Raw genomic sequence first — 16,903 nt, 5'->3', positions numbered from 1 at the left:
AGCGTCTATCCTTTCAAGTGCTCGTGATTGTGTTATTGATGTGGAAGACAACCAGAGCCCCCTCCTGGAATCGCAGGTAACATCTCTTAGCCATGGAAGTAGTCAATATTTCATTGAATAACTCCAAATAATATTTCTTTCCCCACAACCCCAAGTAGTGACTTGAGTATTGTGTGAAGTGATGACTTGCTCACCATTAAAATGGAGACACAAGAATCTGCAGCTGCTGGAATCTTGAGCAAAACACACAGTGCTGGTGGAACTCAGTAGGTCAGGCAGCGTCTACGGAGACAATGTTCCGGGTCAAGCTGATGGAGGAGGGGGGAAAAAGCTGGAAAAGAAAGGTAGGACACACATCCTGGCAAATGATAGGTGGATACAGATAAGGGAAGGGGGTGATTAGTAAATGGGTGGAGTCTAGATTTCTGATTTCAAGTAATGCCCCACCCCAGTGCATGCACATTTATTTTGCCATCTCCCATCCCACTCATCACCCTGCTGCTTTCCTTTCCTCCATATGCTAATCTCCCATCCCTGAGTCCCACATTTCCCCTTTATTTTCAAGAGTCAGATAGAGCTCTTAAAGATAGAAGAGTCAAGGGATATGGGGAGAAGGCAGGAATGGGGTACTGATTGTGGATGATCAGCCATGATCACAATGAATGGCGATGCTGGCTCAAAGGGCTGAATGGTCTCCTGCACTTATTGTCTATTGTCTATTTATTCACCCTCTATCCCTTTCCACCAATATCCTTTTCTCCAATGTTACATTTCACTCTTCTTTCTTTATCTGACACCCTTTTGCTTCCATTTAGATTTAGATTTAGAAATATAGCGCGGAAACAGGTCCTTCGGCCCACCGAGTCCGCGCCGCCCAGCGATCCCCGCACATTAACACTATCCTACACACACTAGGGACAATTTTTATATTTACCCAGTCAATTAACCTACATACCTGTATGTCTTTGGAGTGTGGGAGGAAACCGAAGATCTCGGAGAAAACCCACGCAGGTCACGGGGAGAACGTACAAACTCCGTACAGACGGAGTCAGGATGGAACCTGAGTCTCCGGCGCTGCATTCGCTGTAAGGCAGTAACTCTACCGCTGCGTCACCTCTCACCTTTGCCACTTATTCCACCCATCTGCCAATCAACCTCCCCCCCCTCACCTGTATTCACTTATCACTTGCCAGGCTTTGCCCCAGCCCAACCTCTTTCCCAGCTTTCTTTCCCCTACTCCATCTTTCTGAAGAAGGTTCCCCACCAAAACCGTCACCCGTCCATTCCTTCCACAGATGCAGCCTAACGCCTCTGAGTTCCTCCAGCACTTTGTTTTAAAGCTGAGTATTAAATTTGTTTGTGGAATGAACAAGTGTAATCAACATTACACAGAACTACATAGATTGTTAAAGGACAGGAAGCCACATCCATTACCTAAAAGAAAGTGGATATGGTTTGCTTATGTTTAATAATTCTATGTAATCCATGCTCATTAAGATGCCATTGCAAGTTCAATGTATGCTATGTCACAATTGGTTGACAAACTAGGATAATTTGGAATCCCAGTTCTAAATTAAATACAAATTCCTGTCTGCTTTTTTTTGATGTTGTGACCTGGAGCCGACATTTGTGCGGTGGATCGATAAGGTATTGTATTACTTTGGATTCTGTTTTTGCTGCATTAATAGGCCTATATATAATCCATACAACCCATAAGAATAGATCCAAAGAACATGGGGAAAGTTGTTACCCTCAGGAAAGTGCTACAGGTCCATCAAAGCGCACACCACAAGAATAACAAACAGTTTCTACCCTCAGGCCATCACCACACTAAACTCTGCACTGTAAGCCCCCCCTCTCCCCCTCCCCCTCCCCCCATAAACAATATTTATACTGTACAATACCTACCTCTGGGCAATACTGATATATTCATTTATAATATTTATTTTATAACACTATTCTGTACAATATCTTATATTCTGACAAGGTGCAGTATCTTATATTGTGATGATGGTGCACATGTAGACATAATGTGTGTGCGTGTGTGAATCTGTGTGTGTGTCACAGTGTGCGCACAAAGTGTATGAACAGTTTTTATTGTTCTCACTCTTTTACTGTTATTTTATTGTTATTTTTCATCTTGTACATTTGAGCTCCGCTCGGGCAGTGCGCCTGAATTTCGTTGTGTGCACCATTACAAAGACAATAAGGACATTTGATTTTGATTTGACTTGACCTCTTGATGGTAGAGAGGAGTCACATTTTCAAAGAACGTGTGGGCGGAACTCACAACTTGCATTCTAACTTTCAGTTTGTAGACAGTTTGACCAAAGCAGTCGTCAAAATGACTAGTTCATCTGCCCAGCATGTATGTATGGAATGTACCTCGAGTTAGTGATGCTCATAATTTAGGAGGCTTTCACTGCATTATTTTTCTGTCACTGTATGGCACGTTGGAGGGAGCCATTACCTACTCTCATTTATCTGCTAATTGTGCAGTCTGCCAGTAGCTAACATGTTCTGCTGCAAATATATCAGCCCGAAATTGAAATGATTTGTGAGCTTTTAAAAAAAAAAAAAATTGTTTCCATGCGACTTCAAAGTTTACTCAAAATACCAGATCAATCAATGTTCATGACTCAAGAATCAAAATGTTGTGTCTGCAAATATTGTCCGGGGTAGCTTCACCTTTTATCCCCACACTGAAATTTAACATGCATGATCTCAAGGTTAAAATCACAGGTTTAAATTCTGCCAAAGATCATTGTCTTTCAACAAGTAAAGATTTAACAGGTTTTGAAGGTATCACAAAATGCTGGAGTAACTCAGCGGGTCTGGCAGCATCTCTGGAGAGGCACCTTCTCTCCAGAGATGCTGCCTGACCCTGAGTTACTCCAGCATTTTGTGATACCTTCGACTTGTACCAACATCTGCAGTTATTTTCCTACGGAAGATTTAACAGGTTGGTAATCTTGAGTGTCGCAGGAGTCATTACATGTTATGATCCCAGTCTTTGTCACTTAATCAGACAACTAATCTTTTTCCTCTTTGAGAGGCCAAAAAAAACTATTTGCAGGTTGAGATTTGGGATTTTTAATTGCTTGATAGGACTTGCTATTGAGGTACAACTGCTTTTCTCTATTTTGACTTCACAGTTCGTTCCACTCTAACTACATGCCCATTTTTCCCTTCCTCTCCTCTGAAGATGCCATTTGTTTGACATGGTTCTAGGTGGGGAAAGAGAGATTTGTCCTTGATATGTATAATTTTTGGCAGCCAGTGCACCATAGACGATTTAGTAGCTGAGCCTGGTTCTATCCATGCCCAGTGACAACAGTGCATTTCCAGCAGATTCTTGGAAAGAGATAGTGCTGTCTGATTTCCCCTTCACTGGCCTGAGGATGTTAAACCACAGGGTACTTTTATTGTAATCATGGCTGAGAATGCTATCTCTATGCCATCTCTATTGATCTTATAGAAGTGTATAACATCGTGAGAGGAATAGATCGGGTAGATGCACAGAGTCTCTTACCCAGAGTAGGTGAAACGAGGACCAGAGGACATGGGTTTAAGGTGAAGGGGAAAAGATTTAATAGGATAACTTTTTCACACAAAGGGTGGTGGGTGTATGGAACAAGCTGCCAGAGGAGGTAGTTGAGGCTGGGATTATCCCAACGTTTAAGAAACAGATAGACCGGTACATGGATAGGACAGATTTGGAGGGATATGGGCCAAACGGGGGCAGGTGGGACTAGTGTAGCTGGGACATGTTGGGCTGAGGGGCCTGTTTCCACGCTGTATCACTCTGACTCTATGGACATGTATTTTGGTGCCATCATAGATTGCACACGTTAATTTCCAAGCCCAACATACTTGAATTCTACATATTTTTAAGAAATACTGAGCAAGCTTTGAAGAAGTAAAGAATAACATGGTATAATTTTATTTGCTTTCTTTTCGTGATGCTTGATTATAATGGAAATTCCAATTTTATTGAAGTTAGTGGAAACAAATCTCAATTTGTGCATATTGTGCTCAAGAATTTAATGCATACTTGCACTGACCATCATCAATTTGCTCTGAAATCAAATTAAGAGTCTATAGAAAGTTAGCTATTGGCAGAATTTGCACACTTGCAGAAAATAATCTTTTTGAATAGTTTTTCTACTACAACAGTCTAAATCTATTCCCAATCTCATTTGCATACAGTAATTTAAAAAAATTGTTCGAAGACACAATATTTCCTATATAAGCCTACACAGTCAGCAGATTCAGCCTATCGTAATAGTAGTCTAACGAGGTCTGTCTTAAACTGTACAGCATTATTAAAACCCTTTCATTGAAAAAATATCAAAGATCGTAGCCGTTGATATGAAAAATTCTGCAGGATTACTTGTCTTGTGCTTTTTGCAGGTATGTATTATGTGTGGTACTATTGTGCTGCTTATTGAAGCAACAAATGGTTATGAAATCACGTTAATAATGCTGAGAGTTTAAAATAAATGAAGACTGCTGTGTAGGCTGGTTTTTTTTTTCAAAAAAGGGATAGTGTCTCTACATACCATGGAGGGAATTTTAATTGTTGGATTTATAACAAAACAATGAATTGGGTGATTAATTTCTGTTCATTTCCTGAAATTAAACAGCTTTGCAAAATTTATGCATGATTATACACACGGTTGAACTTGCAGAAAATGTATTTCAGTTCATTAGTGGTTGTACTAACAAGTATGTGCTTATTACATACCTTCATGCAGAGATTTATATTGTCCATTCAACCTGACATTTTCTTGGTCTTTGCCACCCACTTGAATCTAATATTTGCAGGAAGAATGGTATTGACCAAAACCAGAAATTATAATCTATTACCTTTTTACATTAAAATAGTGTACATTGTTCAGTTTGGTAATTTATCTCCCTGCCAAGGTATGTAATAAACGAATGGTTTAGGAATCTCTTGGTGGGAATGTTGCATTTATTCATAATGAGGCCCTCTCTCCTGGAACAGGATATTTTGATTATTCTTCTCTATAAAAATGCTTGTTATCAATTTGAATTTCTGGAAAATTCTGATCACTTAATTTTCTTTCCTGTTTTATTTCCCAAATCCGGCATTTAATAACTTGATGCTGTGAACAGGTTGCTAAGGTAAGTCTCATTTTGAACCTTTAACTGTACACTGTATTGAAGAGTTGTGACCTGGGGTTGTATTGAGTGGGGGGGGGTCTGGCTTGTGGGACTACTGGGCCTTATGGTCCTGTTTATTTCTATCCACCCGTATCTAGAGTTATCTTCACCTTTAAGCTGTATTGAAGAGGACACTTTGATTACCACAGTAATACAAATAATTGTGGCATCTGCCCTTTCCATTTTTTCTTTTAGAAATATAGAAAATAGGTGCAGGAGTAGGCCATTGGGCCCTTCGAGCCAGCACCACCATTCAATATGATCATGGCTGATCATCCAAAACAGGATCATTCCGGCTTTTTCCCCATATCCCTTGATTCCCTTACCCCTAAGAGCTAAATCTAACTGCAGCTATATTTTCCCCTTTCCTTTATTTAGAAGAATGAGGGGGGAACCTCATTGAAACACACAGATTAGCGAAAGGCTTGGATAGAGAGGATGTTTCCACTAGTGGGAGAGTCTAGAACTCGAGGCCTCACAATTAAAGGACATTCATTTAGGAGGGAGATGAGGAGGAATTTCTTTCGTCAGAGGGTGATGAATCTGTGGAATTCTTTGCCACAGAAGGCTGTGGAGGCAAAGTCAGTGGATATTTTAAAGGCAGAGATAGATAGATTCTTGATTAGTAAGGGTGTCAGAGGTTATGGAAAAAGGCAGGAGAATGAGGTTAGGAGGGAGAGAAGGATCAGCCGTGATTGAATGGCGGCGTAGACTTGATGGGCCGAAAGGCCTAATTCTACTCCTATTCCGTGTGATTTTATGACCTTATTCAATGTTTGTATCTCATCCAAGTTCAATCCTCACTTCATTAACGTGAATGGTTGCAAGCTTGCACCATCAAACATGCCCGTTAATACTAATGGCACCATGAATGAGGGGCAGAGGTCCAAATAAGTGCTTACAATAACATTTATAGACAATAGACAATAGACAATAGGTGCAGGAGGAGGCCATTCGAGCCAGCACCGCCATTCAATGTGATCATGGCTGATCATTCTCAATCAGTACCCCGTTCCTGCCTTCTCCCCATACCCCCTGACTCCGCTATCCTTAAGAGCTCTATCTAGCTCTCTCTTGAATGCATTCAGAGAATTGGCCTCCACTGCCTTCTGAGGCAGAAAATTCCACAGATTTACAACTCTCTGACTGAAAAAGTTTTTCCTCATCTCAGTTCTAAATGGCCTACCCCTTATTCTTAAACTGTGGCCCCTTGTTCTGGACTCCCCCAACATTGGGAACATGTTTCCTGCCTCTAACGTGTCCAATCCCTTAATAATCTTATACGTTTCGATACGATCTCCTCTCATCCTTCTAAATTCCAGTGTATACAAGCCTAGTCGCTCCAGTCTTTCAACTTTCCTGGAGAGCAATCTTGTCTCCTTTTAAACCTGACCCAAGGTGCCCGTTTGTAAGTTGGCTAGTTTCAGACAGATCAGGCTTAAAACTGTCCAATAAGATGTTTTATTTGGCCCATTCAATCCATCCTGGATGACCAAAATGGATGACTGCCTTGAGCACAACTTCCATCTCTTTGTCCAACATCCTTGACCTGTGAATTCACCTGTGAATTACCTTCAGAACACCATGGACAAGGAAAGGAAAGTGGAGAATTTTTTTCTGAGATTAATTTGTATAAGAAGAGGAGAAAAATGAGCTCTGCAAAGTATTTAAGTGTAAAATCTGTTTTGTTGAGGTGTGAGTTAATAAGTGAGTTGCTTATACAATTTTGCTCAGCTATTTCAAGGCATCTTCGCAGAGTCAAGCCTTGTGTTAGCAGTTGAAATAGGACCACACTTAACATCAAGTTTGATTTTTAAAAGACCCAATTTATTATTGAGAGCCTTCATTTGAAGATTGTTTTTCCTGAAATTTCTCTGCTTGCTGCTGTTAACATTCGAGTTCTGCAACCTTGTCTTTTTACGTATTTATGTAATAGCTGATTTTTCTTAACACAGGAGGATGACTCAATCGATTGGTGGAGCAAGTTTTATTCATCTGTTGGAGAGCATGATCGATGTGGCAACTACCTTCAGAAAGGTTATGATATGCTAAAGGTAACGTGGGTTGGGCCTTGCATTGAGAATCTAGAATCCTACACAGAGCTTTGAAGTGCTTTATGACTGATTGATAAATTGCACAAAAAACGCATAAACCTAATGCCGGAAGTGAACCACAACTTAACTCCTTTTAAAGTGCAGCTTCAACCTGGTTTCTTTAAAGCCCAGCCAAAAATAAAAGAGGGGGGGGGGGCGGAGGGTGGAAATGAGGAAAGTCTGAGAGTTAAGTTTATCGAGGTAGTTGCCCAATCTTCTTTCGTGTCCATCATCCATGTTTCAAATGTTACATCATTGTTATCGTCCGTCCTGAAAAGGGCTCAAGCTTCCGGCGACAATCAGTGGGAGCCATCACTTGTGCAGTAGATAACGGTGGTAGCAGAATTAGCTCAGGACACTTCCAGTTTCCAGCCCCGCGACGTGGAAGCTTCTGCTATGGGGCCAGTTGCTCAATAATTGCCTTCCAACGTTCTTCCACTTCAGCAAAAATCATCTGGTTTCCTTCCTTTAGGAATTGTTTTAAATTCCACTCTTCCACATTGCCCAGGAAAACGAGTCGAATCTTCATACATTGGAATAAGCATTTGCAGTTTAGTTTCGAGATACAGCACGGAAACAGGCCCTTCGGCCCATCGAGTCCACGTCAACCAGCGACTCCCACGCACCAACACTATCCCACACGCATTAGGGCAATTTACAATTTTACCGAGTCAATTAAACCTACAAACCTGTACGTCTTTGGAGTGTGGGAGGAAACCGAAGCTCCTGGAGAGAACCCACGCAGGTCGCAGTGAGAACGTACATATTCCGTACGGGCAGCACCCGTAGTCAGGATCGAAGCTGGGTCTCTGGTGCTGTAAGGCAGCAACTCTACCGCTGCACCACCGTGCCATCCCGAAATATTCTACAAACATTTCTAATCATCCCTAGGAGCAGGGTGCAGGACTGGAGATAAGGTGGACAGGTGTAGGAGAGCAAAGGTCTCACCACAATTGCCTCTCAGAGTATCTGCAGTATGGTTTTGGATGCGAGTGTACCCATTACGTGGTGGTATTAAGGTGAAGAGCATGTATCCCTCCAAACAATGGTACAGTTAAATCCTTATGCCTCTGTTTGTACTTTTTTTCCAAATTTCAAGCTGCATCATGAACAAGGTGTTCCTGTGGAGTTTGTTGAACTACTCCACCCAAAGCTTTTTGATGGCTAGTGTTGATTTGGCATATAATTGTTTTGCATTGTGCTTTCCTTTGAATGAATTGTTGAATCCATGTTACCTTATTGATTAAGTTGGAAGAAACTGTGCAACCGGAGATACAGTTGGGTTCAGATCCCAAAGGCTGGCACGGTGGCGCAGTGGTAGAGTTGGTACCTCACAGTGCAAGTGACCTGGGTTCGATCCTGACTACGGGTGCTGTCTGTTCGGAGTTTGCACGTTCTCCCCGTGACCTGCGTGGGTTTTCCCCGAGATCATCGGTTTCCTCCCACACTCCAAAGATGCGTGGGTTCCTAGGTTAATTAGCTTCTGTATAATGCCCTTAATGTGTAGGATAGCACTAGTACTAGCCGAAGAGCCTGTTTCCATAAGCTTTAGACATATAACCTCAATAGACAATAAGTGCAGGAGTAGGCCATTCAGCTCTTCGAGCCAGGGCCTGACAAATACCCAAATCTCCTTCTGACAAATACTCAAATAGAAACATTTTGCTTTATTGTGAAAGGATTCAATGGTTGAATGAACTTCAATTTAGGGTAAAAATTACAAACCTACCGAGTTGTCTTGGCCTAATCATATATTATGTTTGCCTTATGAACTTTAAGTTTATGAAAGAGAAAGAAAGAGATTAATAAAGATATATAGTAATTTTTATGTAGGGGTGTAAGCAACCTGCAGTGGGTCAAGACTGGCTGGGACATTGGAGTTAGTGTGCGCATCACCAGTCTCGAATCACTTCATGATGGTGGTGTCAGAGCCTTTGAAGAAGGAATGACTGGAAAGGGACAAGACTTTGATTGCGTTGGCTGCTTTACTGAGGTGGCGTGGGCTTGATCGTGGTTAGTCTGGATTGTAATACATGGGGCTACATCCGCAACTCTCTGTAATTCCTCGTGGTCTTGGGCAGAGCTGTTCTCAAACCAAGCTACAACGCCACCCCACAGTATACTCTCTGTGGTGCATCTGTAGATGTTTGGAAGTTATTGGCGCGATAGAGCAGAGAACAGTGCAGCACAAGAACAGGCCCTTCAGCCCACAATGGCACTGCTGAACACGATGTCAAGGCCAGCTTTTATCTACCTAAAATAAAAATATCTGTAAAAGTTTGTAAGAGTCACTGGAGAGATGCCAGATTTCCCCACCTCCTTGGGAAGCAGAGAAGTCTTGGCTGTGGCATCAATGTGGTTGGTTCATGATATATCATCGGTCAGATTGACACCAAGGAACTTCAAGCTTCTTCTTTCGAATGTCAACTACAACAATTGAAAGTGGCAATTGGTGCTGCAGAGTACGGTAGTTGACGCTTTGCTGCAAATGTTGCCAGTTCCGTGGAACTACCCAGGGTGGGCGAGGAGGACCACCACTTCATGATGGTGGTGTCAGAGCCTTTGAACCATTATTAAGGCACGCCACCTTATTTCGGCACCGGGATGGAAATGTTCCGTTTGAAGCAGGTCGGGACCTTGTAGTGGAGAGGTGAGAGGGTAAAGATGTCTGTGAACACCTCTGCTGACTGATCCACACAGGTCCTGAGAACGCAGTTAGGGATTCCATCCAGATTCACTCTGGGGAAGTCTGATCCTGTGTCTGCCGTAGCAACCGATGGTACAGGCAACCTGAGACTGACAAGGCAGGGGGCATTCCACCAATAACCTTCTGCTGAAAGCAGTCACAGAATGCAATGAGTGCAGGAAGGAACTGCAGATGCTGGGTTTAAGTCGAAGATAGACACAAAATGCTGGAGTAACTCAGAGGGACAGGCAGCATCTCTGGAGAGAAGGATTGGGGGACATTTTGGGTCAAGACCCTTCTTCAGACTCCAGAGATGCTGCCTGTCCCGCTGAGTTACTCCAGCATTTTGTGTCTATTACAGAACACAATGAGTTCATCGATGAGGGATCCATTGTTGCTAGTGGTGCTGCCCACCTTTGCTGTGTAACCCATTTATAGCGTGCAAGCCTTACCACAATCTACAGATTTCCTTGTCATTGCCTTGAGACTCCAGTTTAGTCCAAAATTACCTCTTGGCAATTTTAGTGGCTCAGCGAAGGTCGTGGATAGATTTCTTGTTCCACTCGGGATCATTTGACTTGAATGCTGCAGACTCGGACTTCACCTGGAGTGGACCTTGCAGTTCATCCGTGGATTATTTTTGGATTTTAGATTTTTAGATTTAGAGATACAGCGCAGAAACAGGCCCTTCGGCCCACCGGGTCCACGCCGCCCAGCGATCCCCGCACACTAACACTATCCTACACCCACTAGGTTCTGGTGAGGGAGTACAGGTATCATCTGCTTTGGCACACAGTCTTTGAAATAGTCTGTGAGAGCAGGGGACATATTCATCCAGGTTAGCCACAGTTCACCGGCTCAAAGCAGCTGCGAAGGGTGGCATCTGTTTCCTCACATCAGCACTGCAAGACTTTCCGTATCCGATCCTTGAGCTTCACTTTCTGCTTGTTGGCAGGGAGTAGAAGCAAACCGAAAACCGAAGCGAGCCAGCACTGCCATTCAATATGATCACGGCTGATCATCGAAAATCAGTACCCCGTTTGGGCTTTTTCCCCCTTATCCCTTGATTCCCTTAGCCCTAAGAGCTAAATATAATTCTCTCTTGAAAACCTTCAAGTGATTTGGCCTCCACTGCCTTCTGTGGCAGAGAATTCCACAGATTCTCAACTCTCTGGGTGAAAAAGATTTTCCTCACCTCAGTCCTAAATAGCCGATCCCTTATTCGTAAACTGTGACCCCCTGGTGTTAGACTCCCCCAACATGGGGAACATTTTTCCTGCATCTACCTGTATGTCCAATCCTCTAACAACCAGGTGATCAGATTTACCAAAGTGCAGATGAGGAACGGAGCAGTCTGCATTGTAGATGGTTATTATGTACCAGTGGTCAAGGGTGTTTGGGCCTCTGGGCAGGAGATGAGTTGATAGTACTTTGGCAGCACGTTCTTGAGGTTGGAATGATTGAAATCTTTGGCTATTACAAACACTGCCTCGGGGTACTTCCTCTCAAGGAGATAGTGAGCAGTTGCTCAAGTGCGTGCTTAGCATTGGCCTGGGGTGGGTTGTAGACTGCTGTCAGGGAAGCAGAAGTGAATTCCTGTGGCAGGGAGGACACTTCAATAAGATGTCCCAGTTCTGGGCAGCGGGGGTTTGCGTGGACAGCCACGTCAGGCAACATGCGGAGTTATTTAGAAAGCAGACCCTTCCACCCTTAACCTCGCCCACGGCCTGCGTAGCGAGAAGCCCTCAGGATGAATGGCACTATCAGATGATTCAGGGTGAGCAGAGCACACAGCAGACCCTCAGTTCTCTAAGGTAAGTAAGTCTAACTTTGCAGACTCATTAGAAAAAAGATACTTCATTCTACAATTGCATCCTGTTTGTTGAATGTTGCACTCTGACGTTTTGTCATTGAAAGCTTAGAAAGCCCAAGGTACTATATTAAGTGCAGTAATTCAGTGTTCCCTTGTCTTATAATCAATTTGATTCTTGATTAGTACGGGTGTCAGGAGTTATGGGGAGAAGGCAGGTGAATGGGGTTAGGAGAGATAGATCAGCAATGATTGAATGGCGGAGTAGACTTGATGGCTTAGTAAATGGAAAATTTGTCTCTAGTGTGTGTAGGATAGTGTTAATGTACGGGGATCGCTGGTCGGCGCGGACCCGGTGGGCCGAAAGGGCCTGTTTCCGCGCTGTATCTCTAAACTAAACTAAACTAATTAAACCGTCAGTTGTGCTGAAGTGGAAATGGTCGTGAGTTTCAGCGTTGGGGCGTAAACATCGTGCACAGTTTTACCTTGGACCAACCTCAGTGAAGCTACGGCCAAGAAAACGCGCCAACGTCTCCACTTCCTCAGAAGGTTGCCTGACAACTTCCTTTGGCACTAGCCCTGCCCAAGACAGCAACAAATGACAGAGTTGTGGATGTTGCCCAGTCCATCACATAGCACGCTCCACCTGCCCATCGACTCCATCTACACTTGACCTTAACTCAGGAAAGCAGCCAATATAAATCAAGGGCCTGTTACACCCTCAACATCCCCTCTTCTCTCCTCTCTCATTGGGCATAAGATACAGTAGATGATAGCATTTACAACCACATTCAAGAACAGCTCGGGGCAAATGTTTAGGGTGGCATGGTGGTCCAGCGGTAGAGTTGCTGCCTTACTGCTCCAGGGACCCGGATCCGATCCTGAATACGGGTGCGGTCTGTACAGAGTTTGTAGGGTTCTCCCTGTGAGTATCTGGGTTTTCACCGGATGCTCTGGTTCCCATCCACACTCCAAAGATGTGCAGGTTTGTAGGTTAATTGGCTTTGATAAAATTGTAAGTTGTCCTTGGTGTGGAGTGTATGGAGTGATTGGTGGTCAGTGCGGACTTGATGGGCTCCAAGGGCCTGATTCTGTGCTGCATCTCTAAAGGCTTCTTCCCCACTGATATCTGACTGTTGAATGAAGCTCTCAAACGTTAAGGGTGTAGTCCTTAACTCCTCATCGACCTTATTGTGACCCTTGCACCTAGATCTTATTTGCAAATGATATCCAGCAGTGGCACTTTAACGCTGTAAAATGTTTTAATTAGGATTAATATTGGTTACCTCGGCTATTTATATGCTATTGTCAGTTGGATTCTAAAGGTCCGTTTTCCACCTTCACTTGAAATTGAGAGAGTTTGACGTTTTGCATTGCCTGCAGACAAATAGCTGTCAACACAATTAAGAGAGATGATTTTAAAACTGTCAGTGCCTGGGCTTTTTCAGATTACACCTGGCCCCGTCTGCTGCCAATAATCAGTCCCACACCAGCTTCCATCTAGATAAGGTGACTTTTGCCCTCCAGGCAGAAAGTGAAGTGGGGCTAGTTAGTGATAAGAGCGCTTCTCGTGTCTTTCTCTTTTAATTTGACTTCCTCCACTTCCCTCCCAACAGGTGTACGACACAGACCTGGAGAATGTCCCTGATTTCAAAAAGCTGACAGATTTCTGCCAGACCTTTAAACTCTTCAGAGGCAAAACTGAGGATGATGAAGACCCATCAGTTGTGGGTGAATTTAAGGTAGGCTTTTTCTTTGAAATAAAATGCAGACACATGTGGTCCCATGATCTACTGTTTTTAAATATGTTCTGCTACTGTACTTGCACATTTATCAGGTGGGAGGCTAATTCTGCAATTTTATTCAGCAAACGATAAACTCTGTTTGCACGCCTTTAAAGAGTTTAATACAAGATGGACCAAAATGTGTTCTTCTTCCAAAAAACAATCCAATGGGATAATTAAAAACAGGGTCCAAACTCAATATTGTCTGTCCATCTCCCTCTATGGATGCTGCCTGAACAGCTGTGTTCCTCCAGCAGTGGTCTGAATATAGACTCAAAAAGCTGGAGTAACTCAGCGTCTCTGGAGAAAAGGAATGGGTGACGTTTCGGGTCGAGACCCTTCTTCAGACCGAGTGTCAGGGGAAAGGGACACGAGAGCTATGGATGGTGATGTGGAGAGATAGAGAATGAATGAATGAAAGATAGACACAAATGTAACGATGATAAAGGAAATAGGCCATCGTTAGCTGTGGGCAAGGTGAAAACGAGTTACGGACAATGAGACGCAACAAGGCTAGTACAGCAACTTTGGTGGGGGAGGGACGGAGAGAGGGGAAGCAAGGGTTACTTGAAGGTGGGGAAATCAATATTCATACTGCTGGGTTGGAAGCTGCCCAAGAGAAATATGAGGTGCTGTTCCTCCAGATTTGGCCTCACTGACAATCTTAAACAACTGGCTAATACACCAGCGGGAGTTATGCCATTCATCATTTAACACAGCACTGACAGACTGTATCATTTGGCCATGCATGCTATTGATATTGCCATACTACTGTGGTCTGGCATCACCAGCTTTGGAGTCAAATAATTGCAGCTATTTATAATTGGAACCCTTTCTGTAAAGATTAATGAAGCATGTTAATGTTTTTTGAGCTTTTATACGTGATTGGAGCAGAATTAGGCCATTCGGCCCATCAAGTCCACTCCACCATTCAATCATGGCTGATCTATCTTTCCCTCTTAACCCCATTCTCCTGCCTTCTCCTCATAACCGCTGACACCCTCACCAATCAAGAATCTATCTATCCCTGCCTTAAAAATATCCATTGACTTGGCCTCCTCAGCCGTCTGTGGCAATGAATCCCACAGATTCACCACCCTCTGACGAAATAAATTCCTCCTCATTTCCGACCCAAAAGGAACGTCCTTTCATTCTGAGGCTGTGACCTCCTGGTCCCAGACTCTCCCACCACTGGAAACATCCTCTCCACATCCACTCTGTACACGCCTTTCACTATTTGGAAAACTCTCATTCAGAATATCACATCATCCAGCAAAAAATGAATAGAGTGAATCTTTGCCATAACAGGCCATATGGGGAGGGGGGGGGGGATGGTGTCCGTGATTGCCGATTGTCCGCTATAACCGAGTAAGGTATTATCATTGTATGCAGTTGAAACAAGAAACTGCAGCACCATAGGATACATAGAGCTGGAGTAACTCAGTGGGTCAGGCAGCGTCTCTGGAGAACACAGATAGATGACGTCAGGACCCTTCTTCAGACTGATTCGGTCTGCTAAGTTAGTCCAGCACTTTGTGTCCTTACATCTTAAGACTAGGCGCTGGCCTGCACCAGCGAGCCCTTCTTCACCGGTTGATGCAGCTGTTGTTGTGGCTCACGTTGTAGCTTCTGACGGGACGCACTTTCTTCAGGACGCCTCTACCGTCAGGACGCGCTCGGTCACCCTGGGGTTGGGTCCCCTCCCACCCATCACTTTGTTCATTCCCACGCCGCGCCACCACCTCCTCTTTCTCCCCAACATCTTCCAAAGTGGAGTATCATATCATATCATATCATATATATACAGCCGGAAACAGGCCTTTTCGGCCCACCAAGTCCGTGCCGCCCAGCGATCCCCGTACATTGACACTATCCTACACCCACTAGGGACAATTTTTACATTTACCCAGCCAATTAACCTACATACCTGTACGTCTTTGGAGTGTGGGAGGAAACCGAAGATCTCGGAGAAAACCCACGCAGGTCACGGGGAGAACGTACAAACTCCTTACAGTGCAGCACCCGTAGTCAGGATCGAACCTGAGTCTCCGGCGCTGCATTCGCTGTAAAGCAGCAACTCTACCGCTGCGCTACCGTGCCGCCCTTTGTAGCTATGTCGGTGACTCTGAGGTTGGGGGGGTGGGGGGAGGAAGCTGAGTGGGACAGGGAGATGGGAGATGGGGGGGGCAGTGGCGGTCGAGCCGATAAAGGGACGGACGGGAGGAAGCTGCAGCAGATGATAGGGGAGGGAGGCCGACAGTGACTGGGTGCGTCCTGTTGGTAGCGGCGGCCTGGAGAACGCGCTGTCCCCAGGGGCTACAACGTGAGCCGCAACAACAGCCGTGTCAATCGGACCATGTGGTGGGTGAAGGAGGGTGCACCTTGCGACCGAGCAGAGGGCTGGAGGTGCAAGTCAGGAGTGCGGTCACCAGCTCCATCCGGCATAACAAAATCTGTTATAAAAGGATCTGGTAAAATGAGGGTTGACTGCATATCAAAAGTTTACCCCAAACTGTGCTTAAATTGCCCGTGGTTCCATGATCACAAAGGGTGTTAAAATCATAATAGTTTATCTTTTGCAGTTGCTGCATCATGAGCTGTGCATTCCTTCCTCCGCTGATTTCCAGCATTACAGATTTTTGCTTTACTAATGATTTAATGTATCTGTGAAGATACAAAGATTGGTAACTGATGGTTCAATCCCAACAAAATGCTCCAGATGCTGCAAAATACTGCAGCTCCTGGAAGTTTGATATACAACATCTGATTGAGTACTCAGTACGTCGGGCTGCATCTGTGGCAGAGACTCCGTTAACGTGTTACCGAAGGTAGACACACAAAGCTGGAGTAACTCAGCGGGTCAGGCAGCATCTCTGGAGAGAAGGTAGTGGGTGACGTTTCAGGTCGAGACCCCTCAGATTGGTGTTAATGTGTTACATTGAAAGCTTTTCATTAGAGTTCGGAGGTTAATGACATTTAATCCTAATTCTATTTCCCTCTTCACTTGTGCTGACTGACCTGAGTATTTTGGTGTGATAGTTCTCTTAAAATGATTTGTGCAAACTCAATTGGTTTTCTGAATGACCTGAATCTTGCCCGAAGATGATCGGGGAAATGCTACAAATTTGTTTCAATGAATTATTTATGCATCTGGTGTTCTAGAAACATAGAAACACAGAAAATAGGTCCAGGAGGAGGCCATTCGGCCCTTCGAGCCAGCACCGCCATTCATTGTGATCATGGCTGATCATCCACAATCAATAACCCGTGCCTGCCTTCTCCCCATATCCCTCGATTCCACTAGCCCCTAGAGTTCTATCTAACTCTCTCTTAAATCCATTCA

The 16,903-nt window shown here is 44.2% G+C and overlaps 1 protein-coding gene across 1 annotated transcript in view; it reads left to right on the top strand.

Moving 5' to 3' along the window:
- LOC144601510 (myoferlin-like) overlaps positions 1 to 16,903 on the top strand; it is a 285,637-nt gene that overhangs the window by 161,752 nt on the left and 106,982 nt on the right. The window contains exons 38-41 of the mRNA XM_078413727.1: positions 3 to 76; positions 5,140 to 5,148; positions 7,143 to 7,241; positions 13,393 to 13,518. Of these exons, the coding sequence (XP_078269853.1) occupies positions 3 to 76; positions 5,140 to 5,148; positions 7,143 to 7,241; positions 13,393 to 13,518 (308 nt within the window). The remainder of the gene's footprint in view (positions 1 to 2; positions 77 to 5,139; positions 5,149 to 7,142; positions 7,242 to 13,392; positions 13,519 to 16,903) is intronic.

The sequence above is a fragment of the Rhinoraja longicauda genome, chromosome 16 (genome assembly GCF_053455715.1).
Source record: "Rhinoraja longicauda isolate Sanriku21f chromosome 16, sRhiLon1.1, whole genome shotgun sequence".
Taxonomy (NCBI): domain Eukaryota; kingdom Metazoa; phylum Chordata; class Chondrichthyes; order Rajiformes; family Arhynchobatidae; genus Rhinoraja; species Rhinoraja longicauda.
This window is presented reverse-complemented; position numbering and strand designations above follow the sequence as displayed.